At 42.0% G+C, this 26,664-nt stretch overlaps 1 protein-coding gene across 1 annotated transcript in view; it reads left to right on the top strand.

Annotated features, from left to right (window-relative positions):
• Positions 1–1,719: 1,719 nt before the first annotated feature.
• Positions 1,720–26,664, top strand: part of gys2 (glycogen synthase 2) — a 58,276-nt gene continuing 33,331 nt past the window's right edge. The window contains exons 1-4 of the mRNA XM_038292118.1: positions 1,720–2,038; positions 13,564–13,745; positions 15,112–15,303; positions 15,423–15,608. Of these exons, the coding sequence (XP_038148046.1) occupies positions 1,771–2,038; positions 13,564–13,745; positions 15,112–15,303; positions 15,423–15,608 (828 nt within the window). The 5' untranslated portion in view covers positions 1,720–1,770. The remainder of the gene's footprint in view (positions 2,039–13,563; positions 13,746–15,111; positions 15,304–15,422; positions 15,609–26,664) is intronic.

Raw genomic sequence — 26,664 nt, 5'->3', positions numbered from 1 at the left:
CAAAGACAAGAACCTGCAGAGAGTTTAGCATTTATTGCAACTCAACGTAAATGACATCAGGGGGGAACGGGATCTGACGGACCTATAAACTCCATCAGATAGTGTTCCCCCTGCTTAACATGGGGGAACTGTATCTGATGCGGTAAATATCGTCAGGCTGCATTACCTCTGCTCATGGGTGTGAAGTTTTTTAACAGGCCGTTCAGATCTGGTGAGTGAATGAAATTAATAACTGGGGATGTTTAATTCTGAAATCCTTGTGTTTTGGTTGTTATAGATACTGCAACATCTATCTATCTATACAGATCTATATAGATGTATACTCTATGTGTGACATAAAACATGGATCTTCATCCCCTCCATCCCACAAAGCCAATTAAATAATGTTTAAAATTAAAAACACAGTAGGTTGAAAAGGCAGAGTATCTATCTATCTATCTATCCATCCATCCATCCATCCATCCATCCATCCATCCATCCATCCATCCATCCATCCATCCATCCATCCATCCATCCATCCATCCATCCATCCATCCATCCAGATTTCTCCCTTTCTCCATATAGGCTATGATTTGATCCTTCAAGCTCTCCATAGTTCTCCTGTGGCGCAAGCACAGGGCGGCTGTTACGCGCCTTTAGCGAGCATGCGCGTTTCCTGTCGCTTGCGCGGTGAATCGTGCCGCCTGCGCTGTGCGGAGATGCAGGGGAAACCGTATCTGATGGGGAAACGCAGCTCCACGTAACACCGGTATTTCCATGTGGAAAACACTGTTTTGCTGCTGGAGTCATCCTCACTCTCCATCTCTCTGTGTGTGCTGTACGTTAACACCCGCCAGCAGAAACACCCACCTACCCAACTGACAGACGGAATCTCACTATACATCAGCAAATCTCATCCTCTCCTCTCTCATGACAAGGCGCGCACGAGTCCTATCATGAAAAATAGGTTCATTGTGCGACCTGAGTAATGCGCAGTAACGGGGTGTCTGCAATGGTAACTGGGTTATAGTTACAGTAAGAGTAATAATTTTGATTACTCGTAACTAACAAAAGAGTAACGCCGTTACTCCCATCACTGGTAGTGACACACCTTCCTCTTCACTGACAGCATCGTATCCAGCAGGGATGGGGGGGCAGAGCGGGCAAAAGAATGTATGTAATTAGGAAATGAAAGCGTTGTTGGACTAGCTCGCTGTACATATTCTTTGCTAATCATAAAGGCGAATAAATAAGTAAACTTCTAAATGTTATTTAATATGTGAGCAATATTAACCTCTGCATGATCCACCCCTCTCTGCCTTCGATTGGCTCACTGGTCGTCGTGTCTAAAGTTCACCAATGTAATCAGAAAAGCCAGTGAGTACTAGCCAATGAGAAGCAGAGTAGCACAGGTGATGGCTTCACTGTCCAAGTAAAAATTGGGAAATTTGGCTCTGAAATTCTGCTAAATAATGCCAATAATGGGGGATTTAGAAGTGGGTATATGCAATGCTGATTGAAAAATAAGTGGGTATACCCACGTATACCCTTGACTATACCACTGCTGCTACCATCTGAGCCATTATCCCACAATATCCCACTGATTATGTCCTATGAAGGAAATATTTGCAGTTTATATCATGGGTTCCTCTGTTAATGTCCTGTAGGCCGTCCTGCCTTCTCTACCACTGGATCACGTTCTGTTCCTGATGTTTGCTTGTCTGATTATTTGGGTTGGACGTCCCCTCCTGCTGGCATCAGGCCAGGCTTAGTAGGAGGCCCTTTCCCCTCATGCTCTGTGCTGCTCTTTTATACTGCTTCATTTTAGGACGGATCCTGGTGGGCTCAGATCCTACACCTGCGACACGGCATTTTTTAAATGCTTCAGACGACCGACTATTTCCCTTTGGTTTCTATTTCACCCCAAGCAACAATATGCCATTGTCACGTTCCCTTTCCATGACGTCCCTGAGTGGACTGTTTCCAGCCTGGGAGGAAGATGAGCTGCCAGTTGAGGACCTGCTGCTATTTGAAGTGGCTTGGGAGGTCACCAACAAAGGTCAGGCACACTAGTCAACTATTATTGCTTTTTAACATGTTGACAGTTTTTACTGTAAAAACAGGCTTCCTTAAAATAAACCTTAGTGCATCTTCCCAGTTATTCATATTTCTTCCACAAATATTCTGCAAAGGGTTTGAGATTAGAGACTGCGTTAGTTTGACAAAAAAAGCTCTTTCAATAAGAAGGACTTTTCTGGCAAATTAGTGAGTTAACTGGTGTTAAAGCAGTAACAGCTCATCCATTTGACTCTGCCGTAACTGACTTTGAGTTTTGTTTGCATAAAAATGAATCTTTGCTCCTCAAAGAGTAAATATTGCTCCAGAGAGCACAGCGTCTACTCCCTCTGTAGAGTTAACCTCTGTAGATAATTGTTAGAACCCTACTCTATGTGTTAACTTCATGCTTTCAAAGTTAATTCAATATTCTTATATATATCATATATTACCCTTCAATAAATATAACTGTATCAAACTTTGATACAGTTATATTTACTGAAACTGTGTCAGACATTGCTACAATTAAATCTTCTGGGGTATGAATTTTTTTAACTTTGTGCATATTAAAACTGAAATTAAGCCCAACTTTGAAAAAATACATCAGGCTAGATCATAGAAAGAGTCCATGAGAAGCAATTTTCCAATCTTGCAATGGTTCCTTAATTTGATTTTAGATTAGACTTTGACTAGACCATTCTGTCACATTCATTTGCTTTTTTCTGAACTATTCCATTGAAGCTCTGGCTGTATGTTTAGGCCAATTTTGCTGCCAGAAGGTGAACCCAGTTTCAATGACTTCTAGAGGCTGAACAACATTTAAAACCTAATGACCCAAAAAAATAAAATAAAATTGTCATGACTTAGATACCAGCTAAAAATGAAACTTTTGATTTCTATCAATATGGTGGACAGGTCAGTAGCATAGGCTCTAATTTGCATAAACTGGTAGAAATAAACTTCTCAATCAGAGCAAGGAAATAAAACTCTATGAAATTTGAGATGACCGGTTATCAAAGCCAGAAAAATACCAAAACTGTAAGAAATATTGAGAATTTCTGCAAGAGAAAAAGATCTTTGTCGTAAGTGAAACTGAAATTGAGTTGGAGAATGGATCAGGATGGAAATCTGAGAGCTGTGATCATTAGCAGTAGTAGGAACATTGCAACAAGCTGTCTACATTTAAAAATTAGGTAAAACCTCAAGGAACCTCAGGACCAGAAGAATGAGAGAAGTGAGACACAGAGAAGCATAGCAGAGCTGGAGGAATACAACATGGAGGTGAAAAACATGCTGCCAAAGCCAACAGATGCAGAAATAATGTCCTGATCTTCTGGCTGCCCAAAGACAAAAATTATCCAAGACTTGTTGGATCAATTCCTAAAAAACAGACCTGATCTAGAAACCTAGAAAGCCCAAAGACTGGGAAGTGTATATGTGAAGGAGTTAGACCGGTTCTAGAAGGGTTTGTGTTTGTTTGGTGGGGGGTAGCTTGTAATGAAGTAATGGTAATGGTTGTGGGGGTGCAGCCTTCAAATCAGAATCAGGATCAGACATACTTTAATAGTCCTAGAGTGAAATTACTTTTGTTATATGCTCCAGATATACAAACATTTATATATATATATATATATATATATATATATATATATATATATTAGTGCTGTCAATCGATTAAATTTTTTTAATCGCGATTAATCGCATCAATGCCTGAGTTAACTCGCGATTAATCGCATTTTAATCGCAAATTTTTTTTCTGATTGAAAATCATTTAAATACTCTCGATGACATACAAAAAATACATACAGGCTAGGTTTGTGCCTGTGATATCCTACGGTGGCTGTAGCAATCATCACACCAGGTTGTTTCTTTGGCTTCGTGCCCTTTATTTTCTTATTTTCACAGAACAACTGAACATGCCTCTAGACGTAGCGGGCGCTCTCTCTCTACTGCCTGTTTCCCCACAGTCCTGCCTAAACATAGGTAGCTGGCTCCCCCTAGAGGCGTTAACTAGAATTGTTAAAGACAGTCAGTATATCTACCACATCCCTCCCCTCTAGATTAACTACTTAATTACTTTTAATTGCCCTTTATACAAGACATTTTTTACTTATTACCCTGGAACCCTTAATTAACTCTTAACTAGCAGTTACTTATAACTTTTTCAACACGTGTCATACAATTTTTTGTTCTCTTTTTTTTTTTTTTTTTTTTACATCAACACATAACTCTCTAACTTGGGATTCGGGTGGACTACCTCCTCCCAGTGAAGTTCCAGGACGCATTCTAGTCCTGTGGCTGGGGAACTCACTACTAACTATGTAGATAGTCTTTTAAGTACTCTGGAGTTCTTCGGGTTCGCTGAGATCTTCGCAAAGCTGGTGAGTCAACTGCAGGTGAAGACTCAGGCTCCTCCACAGTTGCTCCTGCTGCAGTGCTGCGATCAGTAGAATCCTTAGAGACGGCTACCTCAGGTTCTACCTGAAGTGGGGGTTCCGTGACGTCGTCTTCAAGCGAGGTGTCAGTTAACACTTCTGATGTTGTCACCAGTGGGGTGGAGCTTCTGCCACGTACTTGGTCGATGTGTCTTCTCACAACTTGTCCATTACCTAAGGTAACTTGGAATGACACAGGGCCTGTTTTCTCTGTTATTTGTCCTGGTACCCAGGCTGGTCCTGAGCCAAAGTTGCGGGTGTAGACCAAGTCTCCTTCTCCAAGTATTCTCACTCGAGCATGCATGTCATGATAACTTTTTTGTTTCTCTTGTTTATCATGTACTCTGTTTCTAAAGTCTGGATGAATTAAGTCAAGAGTTGACCTCAACTTCCTACCACACAACAACTCAGCTGGTGATTTGCCAGTAGTAGATTGGGGTGTTATGCGATAGCTGAACAGAGCTAGGGACATTTTAGTTTCCATAGAGTCTCCTGCCATCTTCTTCATGAGTGACTTGAATGTCTGTACAGCCCTCTCAGCTAAGCCATTAGAAGAGGGATGGTAGGGCGCCGTCGTGATGTGACGTATGCCGTTCTTTTCAGCAAACTCTTGGAATTGTTCACTCGTAAAACAGGTACCATTATCTGACACTATGATTTCTGGTATTCCATGTTGACTGAAACTCTTTCTAAGACATTCAATGGTAACTGTAGATGTAGAGCTACTCACAGAATATGCATCGATCCACTTTGAGTATGCATCCACTAGAATCAGGAACATTCTTCCCATCCATGGACCCGCATAATCAATGTGGATTCTCCTCCATGGTTTATCAGGAACTTCCCAAGGATGTAATGGGGCCACTGGAGGACTGTTCCGGTTTTCCTGGCATGTCGTACTCGTCTTCACAAGCTTTTCCACCTCTGCATCGATGTTTGGCCACCACATGTAACTTCTGGCCAACCCTTTCATTCGGGTGATGCCTGGGTGTGCTTGGTGTAGTTGCTTCAGTAAAGCATTGCGTCCAAGTGGTGGAACCACAACGCGTCCTCCCCACAGGATACATCCTTCTTGGGTGCTGAGCTCATCCTGGCGTCGGGCGTATGGAATGAACTCGGGACTGTTCACCTTTGGCCAGCCTCTCAAGATGTATTTACGCACTCTTGCTAGCAAAGGGTCTTTGTCTGTCCACTTCTTAATTTGCTGTGCGTTCACCAGTGGCATGCCAATGTCCTCAAACAACAGCACTCTCTCCTCCTCCTCAGGCGTGTTTTCACTTCCTCTATCCAAAGGTAGCCTACTTAGTGCATCTGCGTTCGTATGGTCCCTACCCACCTTGTAGATGATGGTGTATTCATACGCTGCTAATGTGACTGCCCATCTCTGAATCCTAGGAGATGTCATCTGGGGTATGGCTCTCATCTCACTAAAAAGTGAAATTAGTGGCTTGTGATCAGTCACTATTGTGAACTGCCTCCCATACAGGTATTTGTGGAATTTTTTTACTCCAAAAACTACAGCAAGGCCTTCCTTGTCCAACTGGGAGTATTTCTTTTCAGCTGCACTAAGAGTTCTGGAGACAAACCCTATGGGTCTTTCTGAGCCATCCGCCATACGATGAGAGAGTACAGCTCCCACACCGTAGGGTGATGCGTCACACGCTAAGATGAGAGGTTTGTTTGAGTCATAGTGTACTAAGACACTACAGGACTGAAGTAGTACTTTGGACTCTTCAAATGCTTTCTGCTGCTTGGGCCCCCAGGACCATTTTTCTTCTTTCTTCAGCAGGGTATGTAGCGGTGTCAGCAGCGTGGAGAGCTTTGGGAGGAACCTATGGTAATAGTTCAACAAGCCCAAATAAGCTTTTAACTCCGTAACATTTTGTGGCTCAGGTGCCTCTGCAATAGCTTCCACTTTCTCTGTCAGAGGGTGTAAACCACTAGCATTGATCTTGTGGCCTAGGAACGTCACCTCTTTTCCCATGAACTCACACTTGCTTCTTTTCAACCTTAGGCCGCTTTTCTCCAATCTTTGAAGTACTTCTTCCACTGTTTTCAGGTGTTCTTGTTCATTTGGTCCTGTACAAAGTATGTCGTCCAAATAAATGGCAACATTTGGAATCCCACCTAAGATGCCCTCCATAGTTCTCTGGAATATAGCAGGACTGGAAGCTACTCCAAATGGTAAGCGTGTGTAGGTATACAAGCCTTTGTGTGTATTAATCGTTACATACTTCCTGGACTCTTCATCTAATACGATCTGTTGGTATGCATGACTCATGTCTAATTTTGTGAAGTGCTGCCCCCCGTTTAGCTGTGCGAAAAGGTCCTCCACTTTGGGAATTGGATACTGATCCACCCGTGATGCTCTATTGACAGTGAGTTTGTAATCCCCACAGATTCTAATGGAGCCATCCGGTTTCCGCACTGGGACTATGGGCGCCGCCCACTCTGCAACCTGCACTGGTTCGATTATTTTGTCTTCCAGGAGCCTCTGTAGCTCGCTTTCAACCATTGGTTTGACTGCATAAGGTACCGGTCTGGGTTTGAAGAATCGTGGTTGGGCCTCCTTTTCCACATTAATCTTCGCTGTGACCCCTTTTAGCTGTCCTAACCCTTCTTTGAACACCTCTGCATGTCTTTCGAGGATCCCCTCGAGCTGCAACTTGGGCTGGAATTCTACCTTATTCACCAACTGATCCAACATGGCTAACTCTTTTATCCAGTTTCGCCCTAGTAGATTTGGTCCTTCACCCCCCACTACTACTACAGGCAAGGTCTTTTCTTTGTTTTCATGTTGCACTTTCACTTGTGTCATGCCCAGCACTCCTAACTTCTCTCCTGTGTATGTTTTTAGTTTTAGCGAGCAGGGCTTTAATTCTGCAGTGTCTGTTTTCTTCCACAGTTGTGTGTACTGCTGTTTGCTTAGTATGGTTAGTCCACAGCCAGTGTCAATTTCAAACGTTACTTGCATTCCGTTTAGATTTATGGTGCGTGTGATGGGCGCGACCTTGGTCAGCTCTTCTGACATGCTGTAAATTGTGTGAAAACTTGTGTCCTCTGTATCACTTTCTCCCTCCCCTCTAAGTTGATTCGCTCTCTGTTCCTTCCCTGGGCCCCTGCTTTCTCCTTTGTGCCCTCTGAACGTTGCCTTCTGCACATGTAAATTGCCCGCCTTCGATCTACAAGCTTTCTTAATGTGCCCCCTCTTGCCACAATTATGACACAGTTCAATGGCAAACTTGCATTCAGCGGCATTGTGCTGGCCTTTGCAGCGATAACAACTAGGGAATTTGCGTTGCCTTTTTTCAGCAGACACTTTGTGGACACTTACTTGAGTCTTTGATACACGTGCATGCAGCGCAGAGTCCTCGACTAGCTTCCCCTGCATTTCTTTTACATCTTTCGAAGCTGATTCCATCGCCTGGCATAACTCCAAAGCCTTCTCAAAAGTTAATTTTGTTTCAGATAAAAGTCGCCTTTGCATTCGGTCATCATTTACTCCACACACCAATCTGTCCCGTAACATTTCTGACAGTGCATCTTTGTAGTCACAATGTAGGGCTAATTTCCTCAATTCAGCCACATACTCAGCTATTGACTCGCTGCTCTTCCGTATGCGTGAATTAAATTTAAATCATTGCACAATTTCACTTGGTGTGGGGTTGAAGTGCTTTTTTAGCTCAGCAGTGAGCTGATCATACGTTTTTGCTTTTGGTAATTCAGGGCTGACTAAATTCCTCAGCAAGCTATAAGTAGTTGCACCCACACTACTTAAAAGCACAGCTTTCCGTCTTTCTGGCTCCTTAATATCATTAGCTTCAAAGAAAAAGTCCAGCATTTCACTATACTCTTCCCAAGACTGAGTCGCATTATCAAAAGGGGTTACCGATCCGATCACAGCCGCCATCTTTACTTGCCGCAGTGGAGGTGCTGGTGGAGCCTGGTGCGGCAAGGAAACCTCCTCAGCCTCGGCACTGTTGAATTCACTGGAGCTCGCTTCTCCGTGACTCATCTGGGAAATTCCAATAATTGAAATCCTCGTCGCCAATTGTGTGATATCCTACGGTGGCTGTAGCAATCATCACACCAGGTTGTTTCTTTGGCTTCGTGCCCTTTATTTTCTTATTTTCACAGAACAACTGAACATGCCTCTAGACGTAGCGGGCGCTCTCTCTCTACTGCCTGTTTCCCCACAGTCCTGCCTAAACATAGGTAGCTGGCTCCCCCTAGAGGCGTTAACTAGAATTGTTAAAGACAGTCAGTATATCTACCACAGTGCCAATGTTCTTTTTTTTAAATGAGAACAGGTCACAGACACTGATTTATGCCATAGAAACATATGGCAAGAAGATGGGGAGGCATGTAGCAAAAAATAACAAATATGTAGCCAAAAAAAAGGCCCTGAAAACAGGCTGATGTAAAAGACAGTCTTTACAGTTAATACAGTCTTTTGAACAAAGACAAGCATTTTACCCTACTGCTATAAAATGTAGTACAGTTAACATTAGATGTTAATTAACCAAGATAATAATGAACAATTTTCAATCAATACATCAAAATCAATAGACCGACATCACTAGATGAAGGTAGTCTATGCTCTAGAAAGTTACTTTTCCGCCTCTTAACAAAAATGAGAACACACACACACCCACCCACCCACCCACACACACACACCCACCCACCCACACACAGACACACCCACCCACACACACACACACACACGATACCGACCTGTGGCGTATACAGACAGCAATAGTGCCGTAGCAGATTCCATTTCACCTCAGTAATCTGTTTTCTCAGCGTATTTCAGGTTGCTACTAGTTACCAGACACTCAACTTGTTTGTTGGTGGTGGGGCTTAAAGAAAAGGCACTAGCGTCACCCAGTGTATGAGCGTTTTTTTTTCCTTGAGGAGCTCCGCTTTGAAGCCTATGGAAAATGCATACACTGGGGGAAAATAGCCCCGCCTTTCCGCAGGCTGCAGCGGGATGTACTTGGAAAATTTTACCATAGCGTTAATCTCACGTTAAAAAAATTATCGCCGTTAAAATGGCCTCGCGTTAACGCGATAATAACGCGATAATTTTGACAGCACTAATATATATATAAAAAAAAAAATTATATATATATATTAAATATTGCTCATATTTAGTTAATACAATACTTCATACAATTGTTTCATGTTAACAGGGTAGGACATAAAACAATTGTGTTAGAGTTACCAAATATAATTGAGTAAATGCCAAAAACGGCTGCATAATTTTTTTTCAGTGTATAAATACATATGCATATGTATAACTATTAATCCAAATGAAGTTATAGTTATATCGTGCAGAAACAGTCAGTTACGGGGGGTGGGGGGGGGGGGTGGTTCTGAATTACTCTCTGCTGAATGAGCTCGTCTGCTGGACCAGCGTGTCATGGAGAGGATGTGAGTCATTGTCTAACATGGACTGAAACCTGGACAGCATCCTCCTCTCTGCCACAGTGGTCAGGGTGTCCAGCTGCTCCCCCACAACATCACCGGCCCTCCTGATCAGTTTGTTCAGACCCTCAGCCCACTGCCCCAGCATGTGACAGCAAAGAAGAGCGTGCTAGCAACAACTGACTCATAAAACATCCTCAGCATCGTCCCACAGATGTTAAAGGACTTCAGCCTCCTCAGGACGAAGTCGGCTTTGGCCCTTTTTGTAGACCGCCTCGGTGTTTCTAGTCCAGTCCAACTTATTGATAAAGTACACTCCCAGGTACTTCTACTCCTCCAGAGTGTCAACAGGAACCCCCTGAATGGAAACAGGGGTCACAGGTGTTTTTGTCCTCCTCAGATCCACTGTTAGCTCCTTAGTCTTTGTCACGTTGAGCTGTAGGTGGTTCAGCTCACTTCAAGTGACAAAGTTGCCCACCACAGTCCTGTATTCACTCTCCTCACCCTTTTCAATGCAGCCAACAATTGCTGTGTCATCAGAAAACTTCTGAAAGTGGCAGGACTCAGAGCAATAGTTGAAGTCCGAGGTGAAAAGGATGAAGAGGAATGGGGAGAGGACAGTCCCCTGAGGGACTGACAAGGTGTTGCTGACCACCCTGTCAGACACACAGTTCTGTAGGCGTACATACTGTGGTCTGCCCGTCAGGTAATCAACAATCCAGGACACGATGGGGGCCTCCACCTGCATCGCAGTCATCTTCTCAACTAGTAGAGCTGGGTGGATAGTGTTGAAGGCACTGAAGAAATCAATGAACATGATTCTCACAGTGCTCGCCGGCTTGTCCAGGTGATTGTAGACTCTGTTCAGCAAGACAAGATGCTGTCCTCAACTCCCAGGCAGGGCTGGTAGGCGAACTGTAGTGGATCAGTGAAGGGCCTGACCATGGGCCTTAGCTGCTCCAGGACTAGCCTCTCAAAGGTGTTCATGAAATGGGACGTCAGTGACACTGGTCTTTAGTCATAAGGGTCGCTAGAGCGCGGCGTCTTTGGCACAGGAACGATGCAGGACGTCTTCCACAGCACAGGCACTCTCTGGAGAAGCATGCTCAGACTGAAGACTAGACTAAGTATTCCACACAGCTGATAGGAACAAGCTTTGAACACCCTGGGGAGTACACCATTGGTGCCTGCAGCTTTGCCGGAGTGGAGTCTGGTTAGCTGTGTTCTCACCAGGTCAGGAGTGAAGGACACTGTAGAGGTAACAGTAGGGGGAGGGGTGATGTCTTCAGGTTGTGGAGGACATGATGTGAAGCAGGGGGGGAGGGGGGGAGTCCGTGGATGTGGAATGAGATGGTGAAGAGCAGACGGGGGTCTGTAAGGAGGAGGGGTGGGGGAAGGTGGGTGGTTGTTGAAGGGAAGCCAGCAGCAGAGGGTTGTGGGGGATCGGCCAAAGTATCAAACCTATTGAAAAATAGGTCCACACACCCTTTGTTGGTCTGAAGTTAATTCTCCAGCTTTCTCCTGTATTTGTCTTTAGCCTCCTTGATTTTACATCTAAGTACCCTGCACTCTCCTCACGGTTGCCATCTCTGAACGCCCTCTTCTTCTCATTCAGGATGGCCTTTATGTCCTTGGTGATCCAAGGTTTATTGTTAGCACAACAGGTGACAGTCCAAGCTGGAACATTGCAGTCCACACAGAAGTTGATATAGTCCGTGATGCACTCTGTGAGCCCATTGAGGTCCGCCCTGTGGGGCTCACAGGGTGCAGGCCAGTCAGTCACTTCAAACCAGGCCTGCAGTGCCTCATAAGCCTCCTCCGACCACCTCCTCACAGTTCTTGTGGTCGTAGGCTTCCTCTTCACCAGAGGCACATAACAGGGTTTGAGATGAACCAGGTTGTGATCTGACCTGCCCAGAGGGGGAAGAGAAGAGGAGATGTATGCTTCTTTAATGTTAGAATACATCAGGTCCAGGGTCTTCTCATCTCTGGTAGGGCAGCTCACATATTGTTTGAAGGTCGGCAGAACTTTGTTCATGGTGACATAGTTAAAGTCTCCCGACATGATAATGAGGGCATTAGGATGTTGGGTCTGTAGTTCAGAGATGATATTATGAATGATGCTGCTGGCAGATGTTGGATTTGCAGAAGGAGGGATGTACAGGACAACAGTGATAACATGTGGGATCTCTCTGGGCAGCTGATATGGACGGAGTCCAACAGCCAGCAGTTCAACATCCGGGCAACAGAGCTGTGTTTAATGGTGATGTGACCCGGGTAACACCTTTGGCTGTTTAATAGAATGGCAAGCCCCCCTCCTTTTACCTTACCACTCACAGAGTCCCGGTCGACCCAGACGGTATGAAAGCCATCCACTGAGACAATCAGGTCTGTAATGTCTTTGTGCAGCCATGTCTCAGTGAAACACATCAGACTGCACTGATGGGGGTTTGGGAGATCTGCCTTAATTCTCAGTAATTAATTTCTATTCTGCTTATTTCTATAGCGCCAATTCACAACACATGTCATCTGAAGGCTCTTTATAGGAACAACTCAACCAGATCCTCCATTCAAACTGAATGAAAGTATTCGATCTAATGCCGCTCACACTTTGATGATTTAGCCAGCGTATGTCGATGTACGAAGTATGCTGGAATATGGCGGGAAATTTTGAGCGCTGCAAATTTGCCGCCATATGCCAGCATCTGCCATCCGTGGGCCATCAGTTCCAGGTCAGTTATCTGATGGTTGACATACGTTCAGTGTCAGTTACTCATCAGTCGTGGCGTCTAGCTTATCCTAAACCTCTGAGTAACTTGTGCATAACTTCTGCGTAACTTATCAAGAACTTCTCTCCAACGCATATCAAGGTATCTAGGTGGTTCCAGACGAGCGCTGAACGTGTTTCTAACTTCCAGCTACTGTATAATAGGGTATTGGCAGCGTTTTGGTATAAAGGGGGTTCACAGGAGGAAACCATCAGTTCTCCTCCAGACTTCATCCCCATCATAGGGTGAGCCAGAAGGTGATGTTGATGGATCCTCCCTGCGTTCACGCCCACCACCAACAACCTTCCTAGCAGACATGACGCTTGATCTGCTGCCACTAAAAACCTTCTTTACGTCTTTTATTTATTATTGTTATTTATTTTTATATTTTTTGGCGGGTGGTAAACAGCAGCTAGGTTAATACCGCGATCAAAGAAATCTTTTTCAGGAGGCCAGGCGCCTCCGGGTGCAACGCTGCCCCCCTCAGGACACTGTGCATCTTTTCATGGGCATTACGCTGCCGTGTGTTATGCAGAAGTTAGGCTGTCGTTGGACAGAAGTTCTGGACTCGTTAATAATACTTTATGTTTACAGCCAGAATAGAAAAATGCATAGAAAGTTCAGTGTATGCCAGCGTTTTGGAAGATTCTGGGACATCAGGCAGATGCTAGATAAATCAGCAAGGTGTGACAGGGGCTTAAGGAAAACCAACTGATTGCATCGACTGATTGACTCTCCAGCAATCACTCTGTAGCTGTAGAAGTTGGAGTTTTCTGTTTCTGTGAGTTGAATGAATTGGGTGTATCATCCCTGGCTGGTGCTGTTACATCGACAGGAAACAGTCTGCAGCAACATAACTTGTTTTAATTGTTTTGTTTTTGTAATTGGTTTATTTACAGTTGGAGGAATTTACACTGTTATCCAGTCTAAGGCTAAAGTCACGGTAGACGAATGGGGGGAGAACTACTTCATGATGGGACCATACTTTGAACACAACTTCAAGACACAAGTGGAAGGCTGTGTTCCACCCAACGCTGCCATCCAGAAGGCGATGGATGCTCTGACCAACAATGGCTGCCAGGTGGGTGTGTCTTCACGCAGTACAGTGTCCTTGGGTTGGGCATCTTCAAAGGCAATTTAACTGAAATGTATTACTATTTGGAGTAGTTATGGCTATAAGTATATATATATATGTATATATATATATATATATATATATATATATATATATATATATATATATATATATATATATATATATATATATATATATATATATAATAAAATTATTTTTTATTTCATAATTGTCAATATAAATAGAAAGAAGATAATTTTCTATAAACTTCTGTTTCTTGAAAATATTCTTCAATTGTCTTGTACGTATATATATATATATATATAGACGTATATATATGTATATATATATATACATATATATATATATATATAAAACAACAATACTAAATCATCATTACCAGACCATCCCTACATATTGTGCTCACCATGTGGGGTCATTCTTTACTAAAGTAACCAAACATGTTTTTTTTTTTTTCAACCAGTACAATACAATCATAAATAACTACTGACTGCTCCACAGATTATAACTGAAAATCGATCTGTCTTCGGTTATAATTTTGTATAGAGATGATAATCATAAGCAGGAGAGTCTGGCCTGTTTGAACTGTATCCATGTTTTTTCTTTAAATCTTAATGCATATTTAGTTGTCCTACTGCTGTGACAACTTCATTTAAACATGTTATACTCATGTTAAATGCTACTTCATCTGGACAGTTTCACCATTTATTTGTTACCATATGACAAATAAATGTAGTATTTAATCCGAACTCTTGTGCCACATTGAGAACCCTATATTCAGCAAATATAACCATGAATCTTAAACCCTTCATTCTCAGTTTTTTACTGCTTCAGTATATGAAATTCATCAGGATGATTTTTCCTTTGTGTTTTATTGACAATAAATATTTTTTACTACCAAATATTGCCAATTACAATGATCAAAAGTGAATTTGTTTACGTTTAAATGTTAGCTAAGACAGCACACAGGTTTTATTATTCGTATGGTGAAAGTGACTCTGTTAAACAGTAATTTAGAAGTTGAAGTTGTTGGAGTTAGAAGACATTTTTGTCTTCTGCTGGGGCCTCTAAGGGCAAAGATGATGCAAACCTGAACTTTTTGGTAAGACTGAAATCTGATAGCGTTTAAATTAAGGCAGAAGCCGAATCACCACAGTTAAGAAATAAATTAGCTTATGACATCAATACCTGCTGTGTAAAAGTAGCATAAACCTTCTTCAGTTTTACTGCTTAATAAGATTTTAAAACTGGTGAACATTAGTGCCTGTAGGTAAATTCTGAAAAAACAAGGTTTTAAACACAATGACATCTTGTCATATTTCTTCCTGGGCTTTTCTGTCCGCTGCTTCAGGTTCATTTTGGCCGCTGGCTGATTGAGGGCAGCCCGTATGTCATCCTGTTCGACATCTGCTCTGCAGCGTGGAACTTGGACCGATGGAAGGGGGACTTATGGGAGACCTGCCATATTGGTTTGCCATATCATGACCGGGAGGCCAACGACTCACTCCTTCTGGGCTCATTAATTGCCTGGTTCTTCAAAGAGGTTTGTTGATTTTTGATCTCACTTCAGTGGAAAAAGGTCTCCACCTGTTTTTCAGACGTGTCAATGTATGATTTAACAACCCGTGATCATCTAACATCTGTTTGGTTTATGCTTGTTAGCTCACAGACACACTTGGAGACAAGCCCAATGTCATTGGTCACTTCCATGAATGGCAGGCAGGGCCTGGGCTTATTCTGTCTCGCTCCCGCAACATTCCTATGGCAACAGTCTTTACTACCCATGCAACTCTGCTTGGAAGATATCTGTGTGCTGGGAGTGTTGACTTTTACAACAACTTGGATAAGGTAAGAGTCCCTGTCCTTGGAGACAGGAGCAACATCAGTATGGGTATGGGGGATATTGGGCACTCTATTCACACCTAAAGCAGAAAGAGCAGCAAAAACGCGCATGCTGCTTCAGTTTTGATGCTTGTAAAAGTTTAGTAAAACATGCACGAGGAGCCTGGTAGAGACGAGGTTAGAAGACAACAGCGACGACAGGACCAGCAACAACAAGGAACCAACAAGGAGTGCAGCAGAGAGAGATGGTGACCAGAGGGAAACAATGGCGGTAGGAAGTACAGGTGTGCTGGTCGCTCTGCTACTTTACACATTTTTTGTAAAGTCCACACTGCCGATAAAAAACTGCTATACTAAGGACACAATTTTTAATAACATTTTAAACAACTGGGTTGACAAAGAGGCGCATTGGCGCAAGCAAACAAGCAAGATCAATGGCGTTTTTGGGTATGGAGAGTACACCTTGGCTGTTACACTTGCCGTTTCAAATCGCTACCACCAAAGGAAAAAACGCAAAGAAACGCCTTGTAAGAAATCAACAAACAATGCGATGATAATATGCCTTTGCCTACTTTTGTCGGGTGACATCCACCAGTGTCCAGGTCCAACTGGTCAAACAACAGACAGAGCAAACCTTCCTGATGCGACTAACGCTACCTGTGGCTCCAGTGCATCCCCAGCGGCGGTGCTCCCAGGTGGTGTCTGCAGGGACCCGGCGATGGCTCAGGTGAACCCCTGCATCGACCTGAGATGGACCGATAGGATTGGTTCCTGTGCGGATGGTTGTTTGGATCTGCGGCGTGATTCCCCGGGGAGGCAGCGGTTCACGTACGTGGAGAGTGCATCAGCCGCTGCCGTTGTCAACCCTGAGCTTGGTGGTGCTTCTGTGCGGCGCTCGAGTCCAGACGGTCCGGGATTTCGCCGTGGTTCGCTGGGTGGACGTCCTGCAGCGACGGGTGCGTCTCCCGCGGATGTGAACGGCATGGCGGAGGGACCCAACGGAGAGAATCCTTGTGGAACCGGCGCAGTGAGCACCGCCAACATCCATAAACGCTACACAGTAAATAAAGCGATACGCATGAACCGGAAGTGGAAGGTCGTTCACACTGTAAATAATGCACGCATAATCTGGGATCATAAAGTCAAACCAAAAGGTCTCTTTGGCGGGCATTTAAATATCCGAAGCTTAAAATCAAAAAGCGAACAAATTATCCACATGATGACGGAATCAAATCTGGATTATTTCTGCCTATCTGAAACTTGGCTGCATAATAATTCCCCTACTGCTGCGCATTTAGTTCCGGGGTATGTCTCATACAGGAGAGATAGAGCTGACGGCAAAGGGGGAGGGGTAATGATTTATGTGAGAGATAACATACAGTGCAGTGAAATCCAGTGGAAAACTCCAACTGATTTAGAATGTGTTGGAGTAAATTTATCTCTTGCACCTCAGATGTCTCTCACATTAATAGTCCTATATCGACCACCATCTGCAAAGATAGACTTTTATGATAAATTCAAAGAAATTTTAAAGCAGTGTGATTTCAAAAAGGAGGTTATAGTGATGGGTGATTTCAATCTACATTGGGACAGTTACAGTACAAGGAAAAAACTTCAGCAAATTATGGATGGATTTAATTTTGTCCAGATGGTTAATGGACCGACACGGATTACAAACACTTGTAGCACTAAAATTGACTTAATCTTTACCAATCATCCTGAACGGATCACAAAATCATACAATATGTTGACTGGTCTCTCAGATCATAACATGGTGCTGACAACAAGAAAGTTAACCAGACAGCGATTCTCAGCCTATTCCGGAAAGAAGGAGTTCATTGGCATTCCAAGGAATAAACAGGAACAATTTCACACTGCAATAAGAAATATGAACTGGGACATTTTACTATTGGATAATAAACTAGAAATAATTAGTCAGAAATTCACTGAATGCTTACAGACAAAAATTAATGAATTTGCAGTGACAATTAAACACAAAAGCAGAAAGTGTTCTCTTCCCTGGCTCAGTGACGACATCAAACAATTAATGAAAGACAGAGATAATGCCCTTAAAAAAGCCAATAAGTCCAAACTATCTTGTGAGAGACAAAAATTTGTTTCATTACGGAATAAAGTGACAAGACAACTACGAAAAGCAAAGGCAGACTTTTTTATCACAATTATTAAAAACTGTCATGGAAAACCCAAAAGCTATTTAGGAACAGATTAATAAATTAACAGGTAAAACTGTTCCCAGTAACAATTTAATACAGTTGAAGAACAATGGCATGCTTTTGCAGGATCAGTCTGATGTGGCACAGACACTAAATTAATATTTTGTTGATTCTGTTGAGACCATAGTCAAAAGTTTTCCTGTGAAATATAACAACATACCTGCCATTAGTTCAGAATTGTTAATTGAGCCCCCACTAAATCCAACATCTGTATCCATATCCGATGTGGAAAAGGCAATTAAACAGCTTAAGTATTCAAGAGCAAAAGACGTGTATGGGATAGACACACACATGTTAAAACGAATAGGTCAGTCAATTATTGGTCCACTAACACACATCATTAATATGTCACTAGACCAAGGGAAATTTCCTGAGCCATGGAAATTTGCTAGCGTCATTCCCATATTTAAAGGTGGCAACTCTCTTCTGACATCTAATTATCGACCTATTAGCATTTTGCCAACATTATCTAAAGTTTTTGAAAAACTGGTTGCTAAACAAATCATTAATCATCTTAATTGCAGTTCCTTTCCTTTACACTCAATGCAGTTTGGATTTAGGGTTAATCATTCTACAGAGACGGCAACAAGTTATTTTCTGGAAAAGGTTTAATCCAATATGGACAAAGGAAGGATAGTGGGAGCAATTTTTTTAGACCTTCGTAAAGCTTTTGATACAGTTAATCATTCCATTTTACTGTACAAACTCAGTACATTTAATTTTTCCCCCAAATTCATTAGCCTCATTAGTTCATACCTTTCATCTCGTTCTCAAAGTGTAAGAATTGACCAATACAATTCCACCCCCTTACTATTATCAACTGGTGTTCCACAGGGATCAATTGTAGGACCAATTCTTTTCAGTCTATATATTAATGATTTACCATCTGTGTGCAAGAACTGTGACACTTTGATGTATGCAGACGACACAGCTATCTTGGCTTATGGAAAATCCACAGAGGAAGTTGCCGCAAAACTAACTGAGGCCATGTCACTGATGTCAACCTGGCTTGAGCAATCCTGTCTGCAACTGAACATATCTAAAACAGTTACCATGTTTTTTTTCAAAAAACAACCTCATAAATATAGAACCTGAAATTTTAATATCTGGAGAAAGATTACAGGTCGTCACTGAATATAAATATTTAGGTTTACATATAGATTCGCATCTCAATTTCAAAACTCATATCCAAAAGGTTCGTAATAGGATTAAGTTTAGCAAACTTCAGATTCATTAGAGATTTTCTTTCAACTGAAGCTGCTAAATCATATTTTTTCTCCATGATTTTATCCCATATAACATATTGTATAATAAGTTGGTCCAATACTCACTCTACTACAATAAAACCATTAGAAACATTATATAAACAAGCATTAAAAATACTGGATAAAAAACCTTACCACTACCACCATTGTAGTATTCTGAGGAAATATCAGTTACTTACCTGGAACAATCTTATCAAATTCAAAAACATCTGTTTAATTTATAAAATCAGACATGGTTTAGCACCACCTCCACTATGTGACTTTGTACAGTTCAGATCCAGTGAGGTCAGGGTAACCAGAGCGGTAGTGAGGGAAGAATGCATCCTCCCCCAGAGAAAAACAGCCTTTGGTCAGGCTGTTTTCTCAGTAAGAGCATCTCAACAATGGAACACAGTGCCAGAAACTATCAGAGACTCTTTGTCATTCCCTTCATTCAAAAAGAATGCAAAAAAATGGCTTGTAGAGAGCCAAATTTGTGGACACTAAGGTTTTTAGTGTGTATTTAAATAATTTTACAATATATTTTTAATAATTTTACATACATTTTACTTCTTGACCATAATGTTTTTATGTAATTGGTATTGTAATTTAATCTTGTGATTTTATACTTGTGTTTATTTTTAAGGTTGCCTTTTTAATATCTGGCTGGGGGACTACCGATGAAAATTAGCACTCCTTAGCTAACTCGGGTATATTTACATTGTTTTAATGTTTATTAATGTACACTGTCCCCTTTCAAATAAACAATAAATGAAATGAAATGAAAAAAGAGTATATATAGCTGACTGAGACAAAGGCAGGGCTAACGAGCTGATAAGGAGCAGGTGTGAGAGAAGACAATGAGGGAGCGAAGGGGAAAGGAACACACACAGAAGAGGGCAACAGAGGACAACAGAAAAACCTGAGAACTAACATAAATCTAGAAACTACAACAAAATAGGAATTAAACCAATAGCCTATCCTTTCTTTGCCTGGAACTAAGTCCCAGCTGATGACGGCTCCTCCGTCACAATCCACGGCAATGATGAAAACACCCTCTGTGTGCAGATTGGAGCTCGGAGATATCCTGGTATAGAGTCTTCATGGCCTCTTTAGTGTTAGCGCTGGGGGGCACATAAACATCAGTGATGCTAACCACACTGAACTCTCTGGGCAGATAGAACGGTCTGCAGTTAACAATCAGAAACTCGATGTCAGGAGAGCAGAAGCTGGCGACTGATCTAGCATTTTTACACCAGCTGTTGTTGATGTAAACACGGAGTCCACCACTCTTTGTTCCTATCGGCGTGGTATAGCATTAGCCCCTCCAGGCTAATAGCATTGTCCGGTATTGCTGGATGCAGCCACGACTTCGTCAGAATGATGGCGCAGCAGTTAATAATCTCCTTCCTTGATGAGAGTTACAGTCGGAGATTATCCATTTTGTCAAACAGTATGATTTCAGTATAGCAGTAACATTTTTTTCACCCAAGGAAAAGCACTACATATGAAGCTACAATTGTCCCACTTAGCAGTTTATACAAACCCAAGGTGAGTCCTTCCTGCATTAGTGACAGGTATACTTTGTGCAGTGCACACAACGCTCAGTGCTGTGGTTCCTGTTGCAGAGATTGCACACCTGGCTTGCTTATAAAAACAATTAAAAACTCTGAAAAAATAGTTTAGCACATATTCTGAAAGTAAGAGTTTTAGTATTAACTACATGATGCTATTTATGTTTGCCACAAGTTTGGTGGCACTACAATCATCTATAGTGTAATTATTTGCTATTATATGCTGGTAATAACAAAGAAAAAAGTCACCAAAAATACATTTTGGCCAATCTTCCCAAAGTAAGAGTTGTAGTCTGATCCAGATGAGGTTATCTGTGTCATGATGTTTCAAAGTTCTGACCCAAAAATGCAGAAAATCGAACAGAGAGACCAGGAAAAAGGTTTAACGGGTTTTATTGAAGAAGTAAACGGGGAGAAGCGTTGCTCAGAACACTGCTCAACCGGATCTGCAAAGTTGAATGGAAGACAAAGCGTTTAGTTCAGGCTCAGTGGGGAATTTGACTTGTGAAACTTGAAGAGGTTTTGGTTTCCGACTCACGTTTCCAGTGAAGTTGTTGAGTCCTTGACTCCTGTCTGTGTGCTGTGGTTCCAGTGTCTGTATGATCCGGTGGAGGGCGGAACAGGTTTTACCCAGAATGCGGTTGATTGTTGGAGAACGGCGATACTAACTGCCACTTAGATTTCCTGCGAGACTTGAACGGGTCGTTGTGGAGAGTAATCCCTTTCTCAGTGAAAGCTCAAACCATCTCTTGGGGAAAGTGGATCCAAACCTCCTGTTTGAATCCCAGCTAAGTTTGAAGCTCAGTTTATCTTTCCAGGTTTTGAAGGTCCGAGAGATCCAGTTAGCAGGACAGCTTCCTGCCAAGAGGCAAACACAAAACAAAGTTAAACTCAGGTTGACAAAAGACTCAGCTTGATTCAGCAAAAAACTCAGCTTGGCTAGAGTACCCTAAACTGGCAAACACTCTGGCGTCGAGGTAGTGGCAGTCAGCAGCTTAAGAACACTGTGTTTAATGAGGAAACCATCCGCAGGTGTGTGAGGAGGCGAACCAGAACCAGGCGCCTCCTAGTGGATGAAGGGAGACAAACACAGAAAAACAGATACAAAACAGGAGTCCTGACAATCTGTGTATCCTACAAGTTTGAAGGCAGTACCATGATCTATATTGTAGTCATTGCTCATTTTATACTTATTCTAATAATAATAAAATAGATATGCCATTTGTCATTTAGGCTTTGGAAATTCCTCAGAAAAGTATTATTTTCGAATGCAATAAATGTGATAATAATCCACCTCTACTTGGTGACGCGGATTATTTTGCAACTTGCAAAACAGCATTTTTGGCGCAGCGAGCTCTGCATAGGGTCCAATGTAATTCTCCAAGCGTGATAGGAGACTCCTTTTAAGGAAACTACAGTTGTAGCTCACTGTCTGCCTTGCTGTGGTTGCGGACAGGTGTCTGTTTTGTAGAATAAATCATCTGCCGACGAGTTATTAATCCGGAAAAGCAGAATCTGTGAACATATTGCCAACTTTACTGCAGTTTCACGATGTTGTCTGCATGTCTGCAGCGGAGGTGAAAGGAGAGAGAGAGGAGAGATTGCTTGAGTTATATTTCCCACCAAATGAATAATGGTCATTATTGTACAAATATTCTTGCTTTCTACAGCGTTCCAGCTCATGCAGCTATTTGCATTGTACAGATCAGTTATCATCCGTTCACTGCGCTGGTGGCTCCGCTGAAATCATCCCGGTGATGGCGACACTGATGACGTAGACCTAGTTATATTTAATTACAAATATGATTTTTTTCCCCCCCGCTCTCAGGTAAAACACTCTCAAAGAGAGAGACTTTAGCTGAAACCGAAACTGAAAGGCCTCAGCAGATGGCCGCTCACACTGAGCCTGGTTCTGCTGGAGGTTTCTACCTGTTAAAAGGGAGTTTTTCCTCTCCACGGTCACTACGAGCATGCTTAGAGTGAGGGATTGCATTTGATTCAATGAGCCGATGCAATCAACTGGTTTTCCTTAGATAGAAAACTTTGAATCAATCTGACTGGATGATCTGGTGAACTGGAAAGTGCCTTAAAATGACGTGTGTTATGAATTAGCGCTATAGAAATAAACTGAATTAAATTGAATTCTCCAGCAACAGCGCTAATGCTACATTTACATCTGAAAAGGGATTCATGAGTTGTGAAGTACAGTTGGGGGGATTCTGACGAAGATTATCGTATCTCTGGGATTGTCAGGATTAGGTTGTGGTTTGAGGACCCAAATGCAGAAGCAGGGAGGCAGAAGTGAGTTTCTTGTTGATTTAATGAAGGTAAACAGACAGCTGAGGCAGGAATCCAAATATCCAAAAGTCAAACATGAAAAAAAGTCAAACAAACCAGAAACCATGGAGACATCTGGGGGAAACATCACGATGAGGAAGAAACAGTTAGACGGAGTTGGAGGAAGTTAGACGAGGAACCAGCACTGGAGAACTGCATAAGGAGTGCATTTATGGGAGACTGAACAAAGAGAGGACTAACGAGCAGATTGGGAGCAGGTGTGAACAGAGCAGACTGGAAAGGAGCTAGGGAAAAAAGGGAACACAAGAGGGCAGCAGAGGGCAACAGATAAAAACCTGAAAAATAACCAGAGAACACAACAAAATAAGAATTAAACTAAAACTAGAAATCATGGAGCAAAGTAAAACTGAAAACTCCAAAGAAAAAAAGAAAACATAACAGAACCAAGACCGTGACAGGGATTTCTAGTGTTAATTGGCGATTATAGATGCTGGTTTGAAGTCTAGTTTCTATAGTTTTAAGCAACATATTCTGTGAAATTGTCAAGAGAAGCTGTTCTTGGCCGCTGCCTTGGAGCGCTGCCATGGTAACACACTCCCCTCCTCAGACAGACATTAAAAGCCAACACACACCAAACCCCATTGAGTCCCCAATGTCAAGCTTAATGGATTTTAGAAGACCCAAATGCAGAGATGGAACCTGGAGGTAGATGGTAACTGAAGCATAAATTCATACAAGTATGGAACTCAGGAAACTTGTCCTGCGACAGTTTGGCGACCTGTCCAGGGTGACCCCTAGATGGATGGATGGTTGCTTGGATGAAACACAGGACCCAAAACTAGGAGCTACTTGGGGAGAAGCATACATAAAGAATGAAGAGAATCCAGCATTAAGGAACTGTAGAGGAGTATACAGGTGCTGGTCATAAAATTAGAATATCATGAAAAAGTAGATTGATTTCAGTAATTCCATTTAAAAAGTGAAACTTGTATATTATATTCATACATTACATACAAACTCATATATTTCAGATGTTTATTTTGTTTAATTTTGATGATTACAAATGACAACAAATGAAAATCTCAAATTCATCATATCAGAAAATTAGAATATTACTGAAGACCAATAAAAACAAAGGATTTATAGAAATGTTGGCCAACTGAAAAGTATGAACATGAAAAGTATGAGCATGTACAGCACTCAGTATTTAGTTGGGCCTCCTTTGGCCTGTATTACTGCAGCAATGCGGCGTGGCATGGAGTCGATCAGTCTGTGGCACTGCTCAGGTGTTATGATAGCCCAGGTTGCTCTAATAGTGGCTTTTAGCTCTTCTGAATTGTTGGGTCTGGTGTATTGCATCTTCTTCTTCACAATACCCCATAGATTTTCTATGGGGTTAAGGTCAGGAGAGTTTGCTGGCCAATTAAGAACAGGGATACCATGGTCCTTCAACCAGGTACTGGTAGCTTTGGCACTGTGTGCAGGTGCCAAGTCCTGTTGGAAAATGAAATCTGCATCTCCAAAAAGTTGGTCAGCTGCAGGAAGCATGAAGTGCTCTAAAACTTCCTGGTATGTGGCTGCGTTGACCCTGGACCTCAGAAAACACAATGGACCAACACCAGCAGATGACATGGCACCCCAAACCATCACTGACTGTGGAAACTTTACACTGGACTTCAAGCAACGTGGATGAAGTGCCTCTCTTCTTTTCCTCCAGACTCTGGGACCTTGATTTCCAAAGGAAATGCAAAATTTACTTTCATCAGAGAACATGACTTTGGACCACTCACCAGCAGTCCAGTCCTGTTTCTCTTTAGCCCAGGCAAGACGCTTCTGACGCTGTCTGTGGTTCAAGAGTGGCTTGACACAAGGAATGCGACAGCAGAAACCCATGTCTTTCATACGTCTGTGTGTGGTGGTTCTTGAAGCACTCACTCCAGCTGCAGTCCACTCTTTGTGAATCTCCCCCACATTTTTGAAGGGGTTTTGTTTCACAATCCTCTCCAGGGTGCGGTTATCTCTCTTGCTTGTACACTTTTTTCGACCACATCTTTTCCTTCCCTTCGCCTCTCTATTAATGTGCTTGGACACTGAGCTCTGTGAACAGCCAGCCTCTTTAGCGATGACCTTTTGTGTCTTGCCCTCCTTGTGCAAGGTGTCGATGGTCGTCTTTTGGACAACTGTCAAGTCAGCAGTCTTCCCCATGATTGTGTAGCCTATAGAACTAGACTGAAAGACCATTTAAAGGCTTTTGCAGGTGGTTTGAGTTAATTAGCTGATTAGAGTGTGGCACCAGGGGCCATCAATTTTGAACCTTTTCACAATATTCTAATTTTCTGATATGATGAATTTGAGATTTTCATTTGTTGTCATTTGTAATCATCAAAATTAAACAAAATAAACATCTGAAATATATGAGTTTGTATGTAATGTATGAATATAATATACAAGTTTCACTTTTTAAATGGAATTACTGAAATCAATCTACTTTTTCATGATATTCTAATTTTATGACCAGCACCTGTATATGGGAGACAGGACCATTGAGTAATCAGCTATTAAAACTAATAATTGCAAACTATAGAATGACCGAGGGGAGAACTAGAGGATAAGCGGAAGGACTGGAGATAACTTCATATAACTATGAAGCCATGGAAAACATAACAGAAAGAATAACTAAAACTGAACCAAGGAATAAATAAATACCAAAAACTAGATAACTGAAAGAAATAACAAGAGTAAAAGAAAAAAAATCTAAATAATATAAATCTTGACAACAAAACAGTATAACATAAATTAAAGGACAACTGAGAACCAGAATGAAAACTTAAAAAGACTCAAAAGCCCAGAAAAGCAGATTGTGACATCCATGGTGGTTGAAATGCGTGGTTCTGTTTTCCAATGTGCTTTGAACCCAGCACTCTCATTGTATGTATTCAACCAGGAATACATTTTTATACACAGACATAAAATCTGATACATTACATTTTTTGAAATAATTGTACTTGAATTGTTCCAGTTTCATGTAATCTTTTTTACAATACTGAGAACTGTAATATGATGGGGCATCATTTGTTACGCCACCAAGCAGAGGTGGGGACTCGAGCTTGTGACTCGTACTCGAGTCGCACTTAAGTTGCATATTTAATGACTTCGGACTCGACTTAGACTTGCATTTGAGGGACTTCAGACTCGACCGAGACTCGCGATTTCCGACTTGTGAACAATATTTTATTTTTTAAGTGTTTTTTGTTTTACTAACTTGACTGATCGCCGCTCACCTTACCCGTACACAGCAGAGGTTAAAAATAAAAAAAAACGGCAGAGGGGCTGTCAAACAGTCATGTAGCACTGACATCACTGACGCAACGCTACGTGACATATAGGCATGTGCTTTTCACTTACCAGTTAGAGATAATGATCATTCCATAGATATAATAGCGACCTTTAAGCTATACCGTCTCAGTGAAGGAGATGAAAACACAAGGAACAACAAGCAAGCACTCAAATGATTGAACTTATTTTTATTAATCATGTGATTAGAATTAATTGTGCGATTAATTTAAATTAATATTGCAACTGGCCTACTCAAGACTTGAGACTTGACTTGGACTTGCAAAAAATGACTTGTGAATATGTCTGCCACCAAGAAGGTGGGAAAGGTGCAGATTGGGTTCGAGGCCTCTGGGCGCTCTGATTGGTCTTTCTCAAA

Source organism: Cyprinodon tularosa, unplaced genomic scaffold (genome assembly GCF_016077235.1).
Source record: "Cyprinodon tularosa strain WSP-4 unplaced genomic scaffold, ASM1607723v1 ctg309, whole genome shotgun sequence".
NCBI lineage: Eukaryota > Metazoa > Chordata > Actinopteri > Cyprinodontiformes > Cyprinodontidae > Cyprinodon > Cyprinodon tularosa.
Note: the sequence above shows the minus strand (reverse complement) of the source record. Positions and strands in the feature narration are given on the sequence as shown.